This window comes from Palaemon carinicauda, chromosome 35, assembly GCF_036898095.1.
Source record: "Palaemon carinicauda isolate YSFRI2023 chromosome 35, ASM3689809v2, whole genome shotgun sequence".
Lineage (NCBI taxonomy): Eukaryota > Metazoa > Arthropoda > Malacostraca > Decapoda > Palaemonidae > Palaemon > Palaemon carinicauda.
The window spans coordinates 61849607-61866612 of record NC_090759.1 but is presented as its reverse complement, the minus strand read 5'-3'; the positions used below and the strand labels follow the sequence as shown (position 1 = coordinate 61866612).

The 17006-nt window shown below is 42.3% G+C and overlaps 1 protein-coding gene across 1 annotated transcript in view; it reads left to right on the top strand.

Moving 5' to 3' along the window:
* The window catches only part of LOC137627794 (RPA-interacting protein A-like), a 79325-nt gene that overhangs the window by 49685 nt on the left and 12634 nt on the right, over window positions 1–17006 (top strand). Inside the window, 1 exon segment of the mRNA XM_068359150.1 lies at window positions 10700–10827. Within this exon segment, the coding sequence (XP_068215251.1) occupies window positions 10700–10827 (128 nt within the window).

Here is a 17006-nt window from a genome sequence, read left to right as displayed (position 1 = left end):
TTCTTAACTTATTCAAACCATCTATACAGTTAATATTACATAAACACCAATGTGTTATAACCTATCATATTTATTGTTTAGTACTTTAAAACCATCCCTCTCTCTCTCTCTCTCTCTCTCTCTCTCTCTCTCTCTCTCTCTCTCTCTCTCTCTCTCTCTCTCTCTCTCTCTCTCTCTCTCTCTCTCTCATCGAACGTTATAGCGGTAACCTAATTGTTCGGTGACTTTAAAAATAGGCCTAGTACTTTCTTCTTTTACCTTTTTTTGCATATGGATCCATAATTGAGGTTGGTACAAGTTGACTTATAACTGAAGTTAGGAAAAGTATTTTGGATATGGAAAGGACAATTATCTTTCGTAACAGTTTAGAATTATCGTAAGTTATCACTCTATCATTAGCGGCAGTTTGCTATTGTGGATTAAACGCATAAGGAAAAAAAAATTTCCAGCTTTGCTACGAATTTAGGAATTTATATGGATACGGTAAGTAAAATATTTGTAATAACATAATGTTTACTAAATGTTTGTAATATCATTAGTTATGACTTAGATCATGTGTGTTTAATGCATTCGTTTGTTTATTATGATCGAAGATGGAGCGTAAACAAATGGAAGGTTTCCGTTTCAGGCGGCATCATAAAGAAAAACATTTCATAAATGGCATTCATTTCATTTATTTGAAAGTTCTAATAAAAAATAATTAGAACATTGGTAATAACAAATTCATCATATAATCTATACTTGGTAAAATTGCTGTCAATTCAAAAACACAGATGTATAAATGCGTCTGTTTCTTCGTTGTGATCAGAGATAAACGTAAACAAAACTTTGGTTGTCGTTTTCTATTGTGCTTTTTAGCGTGTTTAGGAAACGCATGATATAAAATCGCCTTTATTTTGATAATTCTGGATTTTCAATCATACAACAAGCTAGTCTATAGAGTGATGGTTTTGCTATTCACCAGTTGTATTATACAATAGATATGACAAACATTAAAATTTGTCTGTATTTTGGGTTGTGTTATAAGGGGAAATATATGGTGTTTACACCTATCCTGGTTGTAATTTTAACCATTTTTCAAGTTATTAGAACTTTAAAGTATATTAAATGTTTTATTTATTTACAAGAACAATTTGATATTATAAAGAAATACAGTATAGTACAAAGAAAGTATTGGAAATGGGTAGTAAACACATTTGAATAGGCAAATTGCTGGTTGCCATGGCCGCAATGGAATTATTTCTGTTAGTTGTGTGTTTCGAAATTCGCGATTTTCCATTTACACGAGGTCATTAATCGACCAAATTCTCGCATAATTCGGGACCCTACTGTATATATATATATATATATATATATATATATATATATATATATATATATATATATATATATATATATATATATATCTATATATATATATATATATATATATATATATATATATATATATATATATATATATATATATATATATATATATATATATATATATATATATATATTATATATAGATAGATAGATAGATAGATAGGTACATACATACAGTAATGCTTCTCAACATGAAATTAATTCGTTCTGGAGTGGCTTTTGTTTCATGAAAATTTGTGTTATGAGTCACATTTTATAATTTGATCACCTAATTCATTCCAAACCCTACTGAGGAGAATCTTTGTAAAGGGGTCGACCTTCCCGTCCCTCCCCTGGAATTGATACTTTTAGATGCGTCCAAAGAAGGTTGGGACCCCACATGCTGCATTACATGGCATCCAGCCTCTGGTCCGAGTACGAAAGGTACCACCACATAAATCTCATAGAGATTAGTGCAGCCATTCTAGCCCTTCAACAGTTCCAGCAGTTCTTGGCGGGTCATTCTGTGATGTTGATGAGCGACAATACCACATTAGTGGCGTACGTAAGCAAACAAGGCGGCACTTTTTCGCAGCTCCTATGCCATCTAGCAGTAGAGATGCTAAGATGAGTAGAAGACAACTCAGTGTCCCTATCAGCCCGCTTCATTCCTGGTAAGTCAAATGTGCTAACGGACAAGCTGATCAGAGCAACTCAGATAGTTGGCGCCAAGTGGTCTTTAGATCATCCAGTAGCCAACAAAATCCTGACTTTGTGGGGTTCCTTGACTGGATCTGTTTGCGACGTCCCTGAACAGCAGGCTCCCGCTGTACTGCTCCCCAGTCCCGGATCCTCAGGCCCTCTGGCAAGATGCATTCCAACAATGGTGGGACACCATCGACGTTTACATTTTTTCCCCGTTTTGTCTGATGAGAAGAGTACTCAAGACTAAAGGATCCAAGAACCTATCAGTGACCCTCATAGCTCTGCTATGGCATCAAGCAGAATGGTTCCGGGACCTTCTTCAGGTCCTGATGGAGGTTATGAGAGGACTAATTCCACGACACTGTCTATTCAAACAGCCACACGTGAACATCTTCCACAAAGTCATAGCATCTCTGCGACTTCACACCTGCCGACTATTCAGCACCTCCTTGCTCAGAGAGGCTTTTTGCAACAAGTAGCTAAGATGATGTCTGGATACCTGCGAATATCTTTGGCTTCAATCTACTAGGCCAAGTGGACTGTCTTCTGTGGTTGGTGTCATGGAAGGGTTATCTCTTCCCTCGATGCTGCTATTCCAGCAATAGCGGAGTTCCTCATTTACCTCTTGAAGAAAAGCTCCTCTTAGTCTCGGTGGTGAAAGGCTACCGCTCAGCCTTGAGTCTTGCTTTTAGGCTGAAAGGAGTTAATGGTTGATTTGGAAGATTCCTATATGTCTGAGAATTCTTACCTAGACTAGTCACATTGCTAATATCACACAATCAAACAGATTGCTCAGGCCGCTAACCGTGTGTTGCACAAATTTAACGAGGTGTCAGTTTCCCCCTGATATGTGCGTAGCACGAACCGGAAAACCGCAGGTCTAATACTTGCAAGTTGGTTCGGACTTCCACCCTCCTAATGGGTGAGTTATCCCTAATAAATGGCGAAAGGGTTTGTATTTAGTGTCGGACAAGTGACAAATTTCAAAGTAATTTGTATTATTCCTATCGATAAAAACTTTGAGCTATTTATACAAATTGGTCCGTCATCACCTGTCCCCCGATAAGTCCTGCCTGCAATCAAAAGTAATGAGACAACACAGGTGTGTGTGTGTGTGTGAGTTAGCGTTGGGGTAGTTACACCTCGCTAAAAGTCTTATGGCTAGTCTTCCAGCTTTGCCCAGAGTATAATCCCCAATAAATTGCCCAAGGTTTGTATCGTTAGGAAAAATACAAATTACTTTCAAATTTGTCATTCTACAGACTGCGGGTGAAATAGCATACCAGACGGTAGTGTTTAAGGTGTCAGGATTTGTGGTGATTTGCGAGCCCTCATCATTGTAGACTAGGAACTCACCATATGTGGCTCAACCCACGCCAACGTGGGTCCAGCTTTCTTGTCGACAAGGACTGATTCCCCATTTTTTTTCTACTAGTCGTTCCACTAGTGACCTGAGCTGACCTTTGTGTTTTTCCCAACTGTGTTTTTGTGAGTGTATTTTTGTGTAATCTGTTGTCTGTCTGCGTGTTTGTGCTTTAATGGAGTGACCCTGATAGACGAGGAAGTGCTCTAGCCATGACAAGCAATGGTGTGGCACTTTCATGAGTTAACACGAGGTTGATCCCCATTTGACTTGTTCCAAAAGATTTTGTAATTCTCAACCTGTCTGGAATGTAATGACTGACCAGAGGAACCATGGGTGTACTAAAGTAGGAGAAGACGAAAGAGGGATCGCTCTACTTCAAAGACAGCAACAGAGATGGCTAAACCTATCCCTTTATCTCCAAGCTCTTCTTTCATGTACTGCATACATCTCCCTCTACAGCATTGGTGAGGATCTTATAAGGATGCTAGCTTCCCCGCTCCAACACATGGGGCACAATGTGAGTTGACCCAAGGGTTTCCGTCAGTGGCAGGGCCCTCTCTTTGTTCTCCTGTGATCCCGTCCCACTTCTGTGACACACATGGAGGCACTCAAGGTAGTGTGGTCCTCGTTCGGCCCCATAGGCTTCCCTACGTCAGACTGTTTACAGCTCTAACCAGAGAAGGAAACCACCCTATTAAAAGTACCCTCATTGAAACGATCAGGGAACAACAGACTGAATCTTCTCCCCTTCCTCGCCTAGGTCCGCCTCTTCAGAGTCTGAACTGGACGTTCTGAAGGATGGGTTTCCTAGAATGGGCACAATGAAGCTTTTATAGTCACCTATGAAGAAGAGGGAAGCATGATGAGTCGTTCTCTGCTTTGGGGAGAGGAAAATTGGTACGATCTGAGTTTCCCAGATGAACCAGATTAGCTAAGTGATTTTCTGCACTACCCCAAAGATGTAGTTCATAAGAGGAAAAGGTCCAAGGTATCTGCCTTTCCGTACGCAGTCACCACAAGGATTTATGCCAGCCATTTTCCACACATCATTCGGTGTTAGCATGGCTCCCCCGGGTAGGCTACCATCAGGCTCTCCTAGAAAGAATGCAAAACATTTGGCCGGAGAGCTGGAGAGGCAACACCACTGCTCCCCACTCTACCACTCTCATGTGTGGGATTTCTCTCTTTCTAAGAGGGAAGGAGATCAAGTCTCTTACTGCCCTTCTCCTCCCATTAGGAATGAGCATTCACCTAAATGACATTCCAGACTCCCTGTAGTAGACGAAAAGAAATGCCTAATGGAGGAGGGGCCATATACCTCTGGCAGACACTAGACCAAAATCGAGTGCCATTCAGCCTCAGAGCTAGGTGAACTACACAATAGGATGGATGACAACAGGCAATGGCATGGAGAGGAACGCTACTTTAAGATGGTGCAAGGTACTCAACCAACCCGTCAACCTCATTATGAGCCTTCACCAAGAACAAGAAGGGAGAGATTATTTGATTCAAAGGTCTCAAAGAAGATGATCTGTCAAAACTACAATAACGTCGATTCCTCAGAGAGGAACATAGCCGTGAAGGATCTTGCGTCATGTCCCAATAAGCAACCTTTATCCTGTATCAGAATGGTCTACCTCGCTATCACTGGATTGAGTCTGAGATTGAAGGAGAGAAGCCAAACCAAAGAAAGAAGTGAGCGCTTGAGCTCACCCATCGCTCTCTCTCGCGAAGATAGGGATATCAGAAGCGGCTGGTCCCTTTTGATCGGGGCAACCTCTTCAGAAGAGATTCCGGAACTAGTACCTTATGTCCTAGGTCCCTCTTCTGGTTTTCCACGAGTACAATCATGATCACCCCTTGTCCCTTCTCCACACACGAACACAATCGGTGGCACAATCTAGAAATTAGATAAGTTCATGATCTCTCTCTCTCTCGCAATCATCAATGAACACAGTGGTCTCCACGTACACAAGAGCTTTCACCAACATGATGATTCAAGCAAAAGATCATCCACATGTACAATTGTCTACACTCACAATCATCATGCACACTATTTCCACGTGCTGTGTTCTAGCTTCCTAGCTAGTACAATGGTAACGTGTTCTAGCATTCGCATGGCAGCAGATCGATCCCAGCTGAGGACCGTAAGTTTAAGGGGGTCTGGCCGGCTAATGCCGTTTTTTAAGGACAGGACTTTGACATTCATACCATTTAATAAGGTGACTTGGAACATCTCCAAACTGCATAGGATTTTTGCCTCTGATCTTCGGTTTTGCGATGCCAGGGCAATTTATCCTAAAAATTAGTGTTTTTCAAATTCTATCTCCTCCCTTGATAATTATTATCAAGACATGGGAGTACTACCCTATACAGTATAGACCTGATGTAGACCTGCAATCAAATGATTTTTTTTTCTAAAAGTCATTTTTTATAAACCCTATAAATTTGGGAAAAAAAAATATGAAGCAAATCTCAAAAAGGGGCTTTATTGTTTAAAATGTCTTTTTAAGTTAAATACCAAAATTCAATTCTATATATTTAAAACTAAGGGAGGAGATAGAATCTGAAGGTCAGTAAGTATAGTTTTGAGATACTGGCGTTCAAAGTTTTCCTTTGTATATTTACAAAGACAATATTAATAAATCATGATTATTATGAATTTTACATTCTTTTTTTGGATATTAATAAACCAAAACAATGTTATTTATCATAATTTAATCATAAATGAAGATCCTTTTGCTCAATATCTTGCTTCTTTAGGCTCCTGTCAGGCAAGGCAGCCACTCTCTCTCTCTCTCTTTCCGTCACTAACTCCGCTAGTTTCGGTGATATTATCCACTTCTGAATTATTATTAGAACCAGTTTTCCTCTTCCTTATGTTAGTGAGATGTTGAAATTGTCTTTTCCTCTTTGGCATGATGAAATGCTTGCCGAAACCAAGAAAAAAAAAGACGTAAAAAAGAATGTCTTGTGACTCCTGGAATCTATACAGATGCCATTGCTCACAATTTTTTTTATATTAAAATGTTATAATTATCAAAATTTATAACAGAAGAAATTCTGAATTTTCTTGTAGGGATCACTGTTTTTGCCTTATTGAGTTACTGTTACTAATTACCCTGTAAATATGAAAGTAAGAGGAGTTTTGACAAAATATTTTGTATATGCATTCTCCACTGCCATATGAAGCTCAGTGAATTTTTTAAGGATTTTGTGTTTTTCATCCTATACCCCCATGTATTAGTATACCAGCTGGGCCCCTTAAGCTCTCTACTGGGGAGGCCACTGCTGTGGTTGGACACCTCAGTGGCTGGATTGGGCTTGCTCGGCTGACGTTCCTCTGGTGACCATCTATTCTGATGATACTGGAATTGAAACCAGACACCCTTTCCTTTCAATTTACCTACGGTTCTAAGCGCTCTGTCATAGCATAAGCAGTCTCAGTGTGACCAGTCATTGTGGTTCAGTCTTCCCCTTTACCCTCCCGGGGGATGAATACACCACTGACCGAACTCTCCCAGATTACTTGTGGGAGTAACGGTATGTATTCAGAACGTATTTTCCTTGGGGAAACGACCATAGTACATTCTCACCTGGTGCGTGAGGCCAAAGATTATGTATCAGTAATGATTTTTTCCCATAAGAATACAATTCAGTACACGGTTCATGTATTCTTCTATGAATTTTGGGTTATAGAACATTGTTTTCCATATGATCAGTAACCAGGATCGTGTGCTATGAGATGTTTAATTCACAAGTGACAAGCATCTCGTTTGCCTTTCCCATCGTGTTCCGTCTTCACGGGTATGTTTTGGTTGTGTTTATTCCCATCAAGACAAGTCTCCTTGTGGTTATTCTTCCCGATCATTGTTTCACATGGGGTCAGTCGAGTGCCACCTTTGGGAACTATATGATTGGAAAGCATGTGATTGCCAGCCTTAATCGGTAAGCATGCGATTGCTGGCCTTTATTGGGAAACATGCAATTGCCGGCCTTGATTAGAAAGCATACGAATTCCTGCTTTGATCGGGAAGCATTCCATTCCCCGCTTAGATCGGGAAGTATGCGATTACAGGCCACGATCAGGAATCATGCAAACATGAATTTAGTTTACATTCTTTCTTTAGGTCATACTTACAGTAAAGTCACAAGGTAACTATCTCACCTATTTCTGTTACCTGCTCTTTCCCAATGCTTTTTGACCCAAAGAGGAGGAAGGTGATATCAGCAAAGCACAGTACAACTGGTCTGGCTAGACTTTGCCATATTTCTCTGCATGGTTTTGTGGGAGGACCAGTGCAGCACTGAAGTCAACCCCCAAGTGGTTTGGTTTCAGTACAAGATAAGGGAGCTCTAGGTATCTAGGCAAGTCTGGTCACAAGCTCAGCTGGTTGCGACAGGGACACCCATCCTCGTTACTTCTAGTTTCGTGACGTTCCTGGGATGATTCGGTCATAATTTTATTTAAAATTTGTCTACGAGCCGATACTGCTCCCAAATTCAGAGACCGATTCCCGGCTGAGTGCTCCCTTAAATACCATTTAGTGCTCTCATGACTGTCAACAAAGATCCTCCGCAACAGTATTTGATCGGCCCATTCCACCCAGTGAAAAAAAGTGTGGCACTAAGAACCTCCCCTCAGTTATGAGTGGGCTTACTAGTATCCCCTCACCTCATTTTTGAAGTAAGAGGATGAGAATGAACCTTCCCCAATTAGACTAATTGGCACTCAGGCCAGGGACTCACATTCCTGCTAATGTGGTTATAATGATGTAAAAACACTGGTAATCAAATCTACATGGTGTTTTTGAAAACAATCCTTATCCTGTCGGTGTGTTCAAAATCACATCAGCGTCGATGTCAAGATGCCAGAAAACTTTAAATCAATCAATCAATCAATCAAAATCAGGTGGCATACTCAGAATGGATGTGAAGTGTAACAAAACTTAGAGTAGCCTATAGAAGAGGAGAAATATTTACAGTATTTGCTAAACATAACCCCTGTATCATCCCCAGCCTTGCCATTTTACAATTATTGTTACTTTTAACCATCCACAACATAACATTGGGGCTAGAATTATTAGGTGAATACTAATTATGGAAGCTTTGGCTTGTAGGCTAAGATATGGAAAAAATTATTTTGTACTAAATATTATTGTAATTGTAAAATATTATGTGAATGTTTTCTATTAAGATATAGTAATGCCACACAACACAAAATTGATTCGTTCTGGAGTGGTTTTCGGTTTATGAAAATTTCGTGGCGAGTCTCATTTTACATGTAAATCGCCTAATTCGTTCCAAACCCTAAAAAAATACCACATTAAATCTTATAATAAAACTACAATATAACCACAATGAAATACTGTACAGCAAAATAAATTTTAATCATTCAATATACCTAAAGTAAGTGTTAACATCTGCAAATTAAGTGGTTATTTGAATATAATGCAATAAAAAATGGAAAATGCAATACATACAGTACAATACTGTACATAATCAAAATATAGAGTTCAATACTGTACATATACAAAATATACAGTACCATATGTACTGTACTATTATAGTTACCCTTACTATAGAGATACATTTTCTCAGCGTGAACATTTTGGAAGTTGATTCTTTCCTGATGAGGTATGACTGTATTAGGAAATTTACTGACAGTGTTACTAATCACCATTCATTGAGACTTTTGGTAGGCTAAGCTTAGGTTATCATTGGGTCTCGTTTTAAAATATTTACCCCCAGCTAACAAAGTTGGAAGGATGTTATGTTTTACCCCTGTTTGTGTGTCTGTTTGTTTGCTGTGTGTGTTTTTTTGTGAACAGCTTCCTGACCACAAGTTTAATCGTATAGTAATGAAACTTGGAGGGATTAACTGTTATGTAAAAAGCTGAAAATGATTAGATTTTGGAAGGTCAAGGTCACAGTCAAGCAAAATGTCCATTTCACGTAATCAGCGATAAGTTTGGACATTGTTGTCACAGAGACTTCAAACTTGGTTCATATTTGAGCGTACAAAAATCCACACCAATAGATACATGTTACGGTCATGGCCAAGGTCGAGAAATAAGCTGCCGCGGTGGAGATCTGCGCTCTACCGAGTGTCCCTCTAGTTTCTGCTACAATAGGGTTGTCTGAATTGAACCCCATTGTAAGTAGAGGAGTATCTGTATCCTGGCTTTGTGAGACCAGCAAGATAGTGTGTGATTTGTTTGGTGAGGAGGACTAGTGTACAGTTTTGGGTCAGCGCTCGTGATGTCAGTGGGATTGCATCACCTTTAACATTTATGAGAAACTTTTTCATGTAATGAGGGCAGGGTTTTGGCAATTTCAGGTCATCTTTACCATATTTTATCTTGTGTATGTTGCCACCTAGTTTGAACACATTTGTCTTTGGGACATGTGCTAGCTGCCCTCTGAGACATAGAGGAAGATTATTTATGGGACAAGGATGAAATATCTGGGAATGAAAGGTTGAGTTACTGGTTCTTCTCTTTCTTCTTTCGTCCTTTGGATCAGTAGCCATGTCATATACTTGGTGGAGCTGACAGGGTTATAGGTAAGCTATACTTCAGAGTACCTTATCTTTCAAGCACAGTCTTGACAAAAAGTACTGCTTCTGCTCCTCCATCAAGGGCAGAGGATGGTGACAGTGCTGTTCTCTCGAACACATTTCTTGCATGGGCTTCATTTGATGAAAAGTTGTCTTCTGACATTCTTAGTTATCGTATGTCCCTAGTACAAGTTTTTCTTCTGAAAAGGAGGTTGCAGGAACTATCTTTTCCTCATTCCATTACTGACCAGAAAAGGGACATAGCTGGTTGGGATGACTGCGTGGTATGAGGGACTATCTCTTACCAATGGGAAAGTCTCCTCATGAAAGACAAGGTTTGTAATCTCTGGAGTAAATTGAGCATATTTTTAGGTAATTTGCCTTTTTTCTGGATGTATAAACCTGAATCTTTTGTGAAACCCCCATCTGTATACTCCTGTAGCCAGATGGAAAAAGTCCTGATTCATGCTAGACCTATTGAGGGTGACTTTCCCTCACTTATCCCACATACATTAGTTAACTTTTTATTTTATTTCAACGATCTTACACTGAAGTATACTTATAAAAGGCTCAAGTTTTTATATCCATGAATAATAAATTTTTTGTACTTTAGAAATTTACTTTTGTACAGTTTTATAACACTAAAGTTTATACTTAAGTTATGACTACCATTATATTCATATTGGTATTTATATGTGATTTTTTTTTTATCTTTATTTCAGAGGAGAGACTTCTAAATGAAATTCTTAACTTTGATGCAGCAGCCATTGCAAACCAAGTTTCTTCTCACCAGTCTGAAGATGTCATCTGCCCTGTTTGCCAGGTAGCAAAATTTGGAGGTGTCTTCTTTGTAGGTAGTCTGTATTTTTAAGTTTCCTGAAGAAAAGGAATTTGCTTTTACTGCATGATATAGATAAGTATGGCATGGCCCCTCTTACTAAATAATCCTTCACCTTTTGGTACGTTGATTTATTCTTTTGATTTACTTCTACATTATTCAAACTAAGTTTTCTTTCCCTTTATCTCCCTTTTATTTTGATTATGCAGATGAAACAAACACCTTTTCACGAAACCAGTTTTTATCCTTTTGTTGTCTGTGATGCTTTTTATTCTTTATCCTCATGATATGCTGCACTATAGTATTTCTAATAATTTTTCATTTGCCAAAGTACTTTAAAAGACAAATGCATACTTTGCAAGTGTATTGCGTGTCAAATGCTGAAACATGCTTTTGTGTGAGACTTTAATGCTTTGGGAAATATTTTAAAGTTTTAGTAAAAACTTATGATTGTTCAGTTTATTTATTTGCATAAACTTTCATCATCATCATATATATATATATATATATATATATATATATATATATATATATATGTATGTATGTATATATATACATATATACATATATATATATATGTATATATGTATGTATATACATATATATACATACATATATATATATATATATATATATATATATATATATATATATATATATATATATATATATATATATATATATATATATACATATATACATATATATATATATGTAGGTGTATATATATATATATATATATATATATATATATATATATATATATATATATTATATATATATATATATAAAAGCATTTCATCCTTTAAAATAGGGAATGTCTCCAGCAGTGCTAGAACAACCTTTAAAATTGCTAACCAGCTAGTTAACAACAGGTGGTGAGCACTGGCGAGTAGCCCTCCCACTTTCCTGTCAAAAGACTTCCCTTTTGTCTTTGACCTCAACTGTATACTTCATTTTTGTCTCTGACCTCAACAGGTTTACAACACTGTAGTTGAATTTTATGCAAGTCTGTTAAATCTTTTTCTTATATATATTAGCTTGAATGGTTGTTTTTCAATATTAATCTTACCCGGTGATCATGTAGCTGCAGCTCTGCTGCCCGACAGAAAAAACCTACGGGCGGGATACGCCAGCGATCGCTATACAGGTGGGGGTGTACAACAACAGCGCCATCTGTCGAGTAGGTACTCCAGTACTTCTTGTCAACAAAGAACCAATTTTCTCTCTGTCGTGCCACCGGCAAGACCTACTTGATACGCTGTTGTTTCTGGAGTTGATTTTCACGCTTTTTGGTGACGTATTCTCTCTAGTTATTAGCTTTCGCTGTACAGGAGTTATCATCAATACCTTATCAAGCTTTATTGATTAGATTTTGGATTATTTGTTGACGACTTGGATAGATTTTGGATTTCCCCCTTTGACTAATTCAAGATGTCTGACCCTACTCAAGTCCCCAAGTACAGGCTGTGTAGCGCTAGGGACTGTTCTAGGCGTCTTCCGAAGGCCTCTATAGATCCTCACACCGTTTGTTCCAATTGTAGGGGTAAAGCCTGTCAATTGGAAGATCGATGTGAGGAATGCGCTGGGCTTTCGGAATTCGATTTTCAAGAATTCCTTAAGAATGCACGTAGGCTAGAGAAGGATAGGATCAGGAGGAGTTCGTCTCGCTCTTTTGATTTTTCCTCTCCCCATGCCCCACAACCTATTCCTTCCCCTGTAGTGGTTACACCCGACCCTTCTACTAGCTCTCAGCAACCCTCGATGGCGGACATGATGCGTGCCATTCAGGCTCTTGGTGACAGAGTTGAGTCATTAGCGAATGACCGCAATCAACTCTTGGCCGACGTCAAAGAGTTGAAGGAGAAAAGTGCAGTGGGAAGTGTAGTGAGTGCAAGTGCTGTGAAAAGTGTCAGTGTTTCGCATGAGGGTGCATCTGTTCGTGCCAGTCGTCCTCCCAGTCCGGGACCTCTTGCAAGCTCCCAAGCCCAGGGGAGAAGCAATGTCGAAGGACCAAAGGGTTCGACAGGCCTTGATCAGCGTACAGATGTACCCTCAGTGGTTGCGGACGTATCTTGCAGAGATCGTCCCACCCACAAACAGACGAGTGAGCCCATTCATTCCTCGTCTGCGGAAGAAGTTTCTCGTCAGAAACGCTGGACCAAGGTTTCACGACCTCTCAAGCGCAAGGTCCCTTCCGAGCGAGTCCAACGGCCCAGGTGTAGCCACTGGGTCAGTTCGGACTCGCCGCAGTCTTCCGAAGACTGCACACCTCCCAAGAGAGGTAGAGTGGTTCCGCAGCAGGCAATCACTCCGTCTGTTGCCGCACCAACCGCTGTAGACCCTAAGTGGTCTTTGCTGCAGTCTATGCAGACTCAGCTAGCTTCCTTCATGCAGGAGTATCGTGCTGAGAAGGTTGACGCTGCACCCGTTAACCTACAACCTGCCACGGTTGTGCGCTCAGCTGACACTGCGGCTGCCTGCTCCCACACTCCGGCTGTGAGAGCTCCACCACCGATGCGCAGTCGACCCTGCCAGACGCATGTTGACGTTAGCCGACGTGCGGCACCCTCCGTTGACATGCGTGAGCTACCGCATCAGCAGTGGGAAGGTGCTGTCAAGCTGCCGTGTTTTGACGCAATGCGGCAGTCTCCGCAACCCACGGCAGTCCCCACCACGCACCACCACTCCGCTTTTGTTGTTGCCAGCTCTCAGACTGACCAGCAGCGGCATGATGTTGGATCCAGTGCAGCTACGCATGCACCCGTGCTGCCGGATTCAGCCGTTCAGCTTTCTTCTCCTCCTTTGCCGCTTCCTCCTCAGCATTCGGATGAAGGAATCTCTGATGACGACGAAGCTGCGCATTTGGACGATCAACACTCCGACATAGATGAACCCAAGACTACGCCTCCCTCCTTAGACAGTTTGTGTCTGCAGCCCCACGCTCACCTCCCTCTGAGTTCGCTTTAGGCATGCAGTCAGCAGCTCCTGCCTTTACGAAGCTCGTACTCGCGCGCTCATCCAAGAGAGCTTTAAGGGTACTTGGAGAGTGGTTGCAGGCCAAGAAGCAACTTGGGAAGACATCCTTCATCTTTCCACCGACCAAGCTTGCTTCCAAATCTAGCGTCTGGTATGCCACGGGAGAAGTTCTCGGCTTGGGAGTTCCTGCCTCTGCCCAGGGCGACTTCTCAAGTCTGGTAGACTCTCCCCACAGACTGGCTATGAGACGCTCCAAGATTTGCTGGACCTTTTCGGACATGGACCATCTTTTGAAGGGAGTTTTCCGTGCGTTTGAGATCTTCAACTTCCTGGACTGGTGTTTGGGAGCGTTGAGCAGAAAGACCTCCCCTTCGGATAAGGACTCTGCCATGCTCATCATGTCATGCATGGACAAAGCCATTCGGGATGGGTCTGGCGAGCTTGCGGCTTCTTTCGTGTCTGGAGTTCTTAAGAAGCGAGATCACCTTTGCTCCTTCTTGTCGGCGGGGATCACACCATGTCAGAAGTCAGAGTTGATGTTTGCTCCGCCATCCAAGTGTCTCTTTCCTGAAGAGCTGATCAAGGGGATTGCCGCCTCGTTGATCCAGAAAGATACCCATGACCTGGTGGCGTCATCCGCACGTAAAGTCACAGCTTTACCTTCCGTGCCTAGACCTAGGATGGACACACCAGCGTCTAGGTTCATTCCGCCCTTTCGTGGCAGAACCTCCAGCAGAGGAGGTACCCGTGCCGATAGTCAACGTGGCAAAAAGAAGAAGGGTTCCAAGTCCTCAAAAGGCAGAGTCTGACTGCCATCTTCTCCAGACAGCAGTGGGAGCCAGGCTCAAGAACTACTGGCAGGCCTGGGAGAACAGGGGTGCAGACGCACAGTCTGTGAAGTTGCTCAGAGAGGGGTACAGGATTCCATTCTTGCGCAAGCCCCCTCTAGCAACAACTCCCATCGACCTCTCTCCCAGGTACAGAGAGGAGGACAAGAGGCTAGCTTTACAGCAAGAGGTGTCTCTCTTGCTACAAAAGGGAGCGGTAGTCATAGTCCGGGATCATCAATCCCCGGGCTTCTACAACCGTCTCTTCTTAGTAGCGAAGAAGACAGGAGGGTGGAGACCGGTGCTGGACGTCAGTGCTCTAAATGTCTTTGTCACCAAGCAGACGTTCACCATGGAGACGACGAAGTCGGTGCTAGCATCGGTCAGGAAGGAAGACTGGATGGTCTCGTTAGACCTAAAGGACGCGTACTTTCACGTCCCCATCCACCCAGATTCCCAACCTTTCCTAAGGTTCGTCTTTGGGAAGGTGGTTTACCAGTTCCAAGCCCTGTGCTTTGGCCTAAGCACGGCACCTCTAGTGTTTACCAAACTGATGAGGAATATTGCCAAATTCCTGCATTTAGCAGACATCAGAGCCTCCCTCTATTTGGACGACTGGCTTTTAAGAGCTGCGTCAAGTCGTCGCTGTCTGGAGAATCTCAAATGGACTATGGATCTGACCAAGGAATTGGGTCTCCTGGTCAATATAGAAAAGTCCCAACTCGTCCCATCCCAAACTATAGTCTATCTAGGTATGGAGATTCAGAGTCAAGCTTTTCGGGCTTTTCCGTCGGCCCCCAGAATCAGTCAAGCCCAAGAATGCATCCAGAGCATGCTGAAAAGGAACCGATGTTCAGTCAGACAGTGGATGAGTCTAATAGGGACGCTTTCATCGCTGGACCAGTTCATCGCGTTAGGGAGACTCCACCTCCGACCCCTTCAGTATCACCTAGCTGCTCACTGGAGAAAGGACATGACGCTAGAAGCGGTCTCAGTTCCTATATCCGAAGAGATGAAGTCTGCACTGACTTGGTGGAAGAACAACATTCTTCTCAAGGAAGGTCTACCACTGTCTGTTCAGACCCCCGACCACCTTCTCTTCTCGGACGCATCGGACACGGGCTGGGGTGCGACACTGGACGGTCGGGAATGCTCGGGCACGTGGAATCCAGATCAAAGAGCACTACACATCAACTGCAAGGAGCTACTGGCAGTTCATCTGGCCTTGAGAAGCTTCAAGTCCCTCCTTCTAGGCAAGGTGGTGGAGGTGAACTCCGACAACACTACAGCCTTGGCGTACATCTCCAAGCAAGGAGGGACTCATTCGATGACGTTGTTCGAGATCGCAAGGGACCTCCTCACCTGGTCAAGAGATCGAAAGATATCGCTTGTAACGAGGTTCATTCAAGGCGACATGAATGTCATGGCAGACCGCCTCAGCCGGAAGGGTCAGATCATCCCTACAGAATGGACCCTTCACAAGAATGTTTGCAACAGACTATGGGCCCTGTGGGGTCAGCCCACCATAGATCTGTTCGCTACCTCGATGACCAAGAGGCTCCCAAATTATTGCTCACCGATTCCGGACCCAGCAGCAGTTCACGTAGATGCCTTTCTTCTGGATTGGTCCCATCTAGACCTTTATGCGTTCCCCCCGTTCAAGATTGTCAACAAGGTACTGCAGAAGTTCGCCTCTCACGAAGGGACAAGGTTGACGTTGGTTGCTCCCCTCTGGCCCGCGAGAGAATGGTTCACCGAGGTACTGCAATGGCTAGTAGACGTTCCCAGGACTCTTCCTCTAAGAGTGGACCTTCTGCGTCAGCCGCACGTAAAGAAGGTACACCCAAGCCTCCACGCTCTTCGTCTGACTGCCTTCAGACTATCGAAAGACTCTCAAGAGCTAGAGGCTTTTCGAAGGAGGCAGCCAGAGCGATTGCCAGAGCAAGGAGGACATCCACTCTCAAGGTCTACCAGTCAAAATGGGAAGTCTTCCGAAGCTGGTGCAAGGCGAATTCAGTATCCTCAACCAGTACCTCTGTAACGCAGATAGCTCACTTCCTTTTACACCTAAGGAAGGTAAGATCCCTATCAGCTCCTACGATCAAAGGTTACAGAAGCATGTTGGCAGCAGTCTTCCGCCACAGAGGCTTAGGTCTTTCCAACAACAAAGATCTACAGGACCTCCTTAAGTCTTTTGAGACCTCAAAGGAGCGTCGGTTAGCCACACCAGGTTGGAACTTAGACGTGGTTTTAAGGTTCCTGATGTCAGCAAGGTTCGAACCGCTTCAATCAGCCTCTTTTAAAGATCTCACTTTGAAGACTCTTTTCCTCGTTTGCTTAGCAACAGCTAAAAGAGTCAGTGAGATACACGCCTTCAGCAGGAAC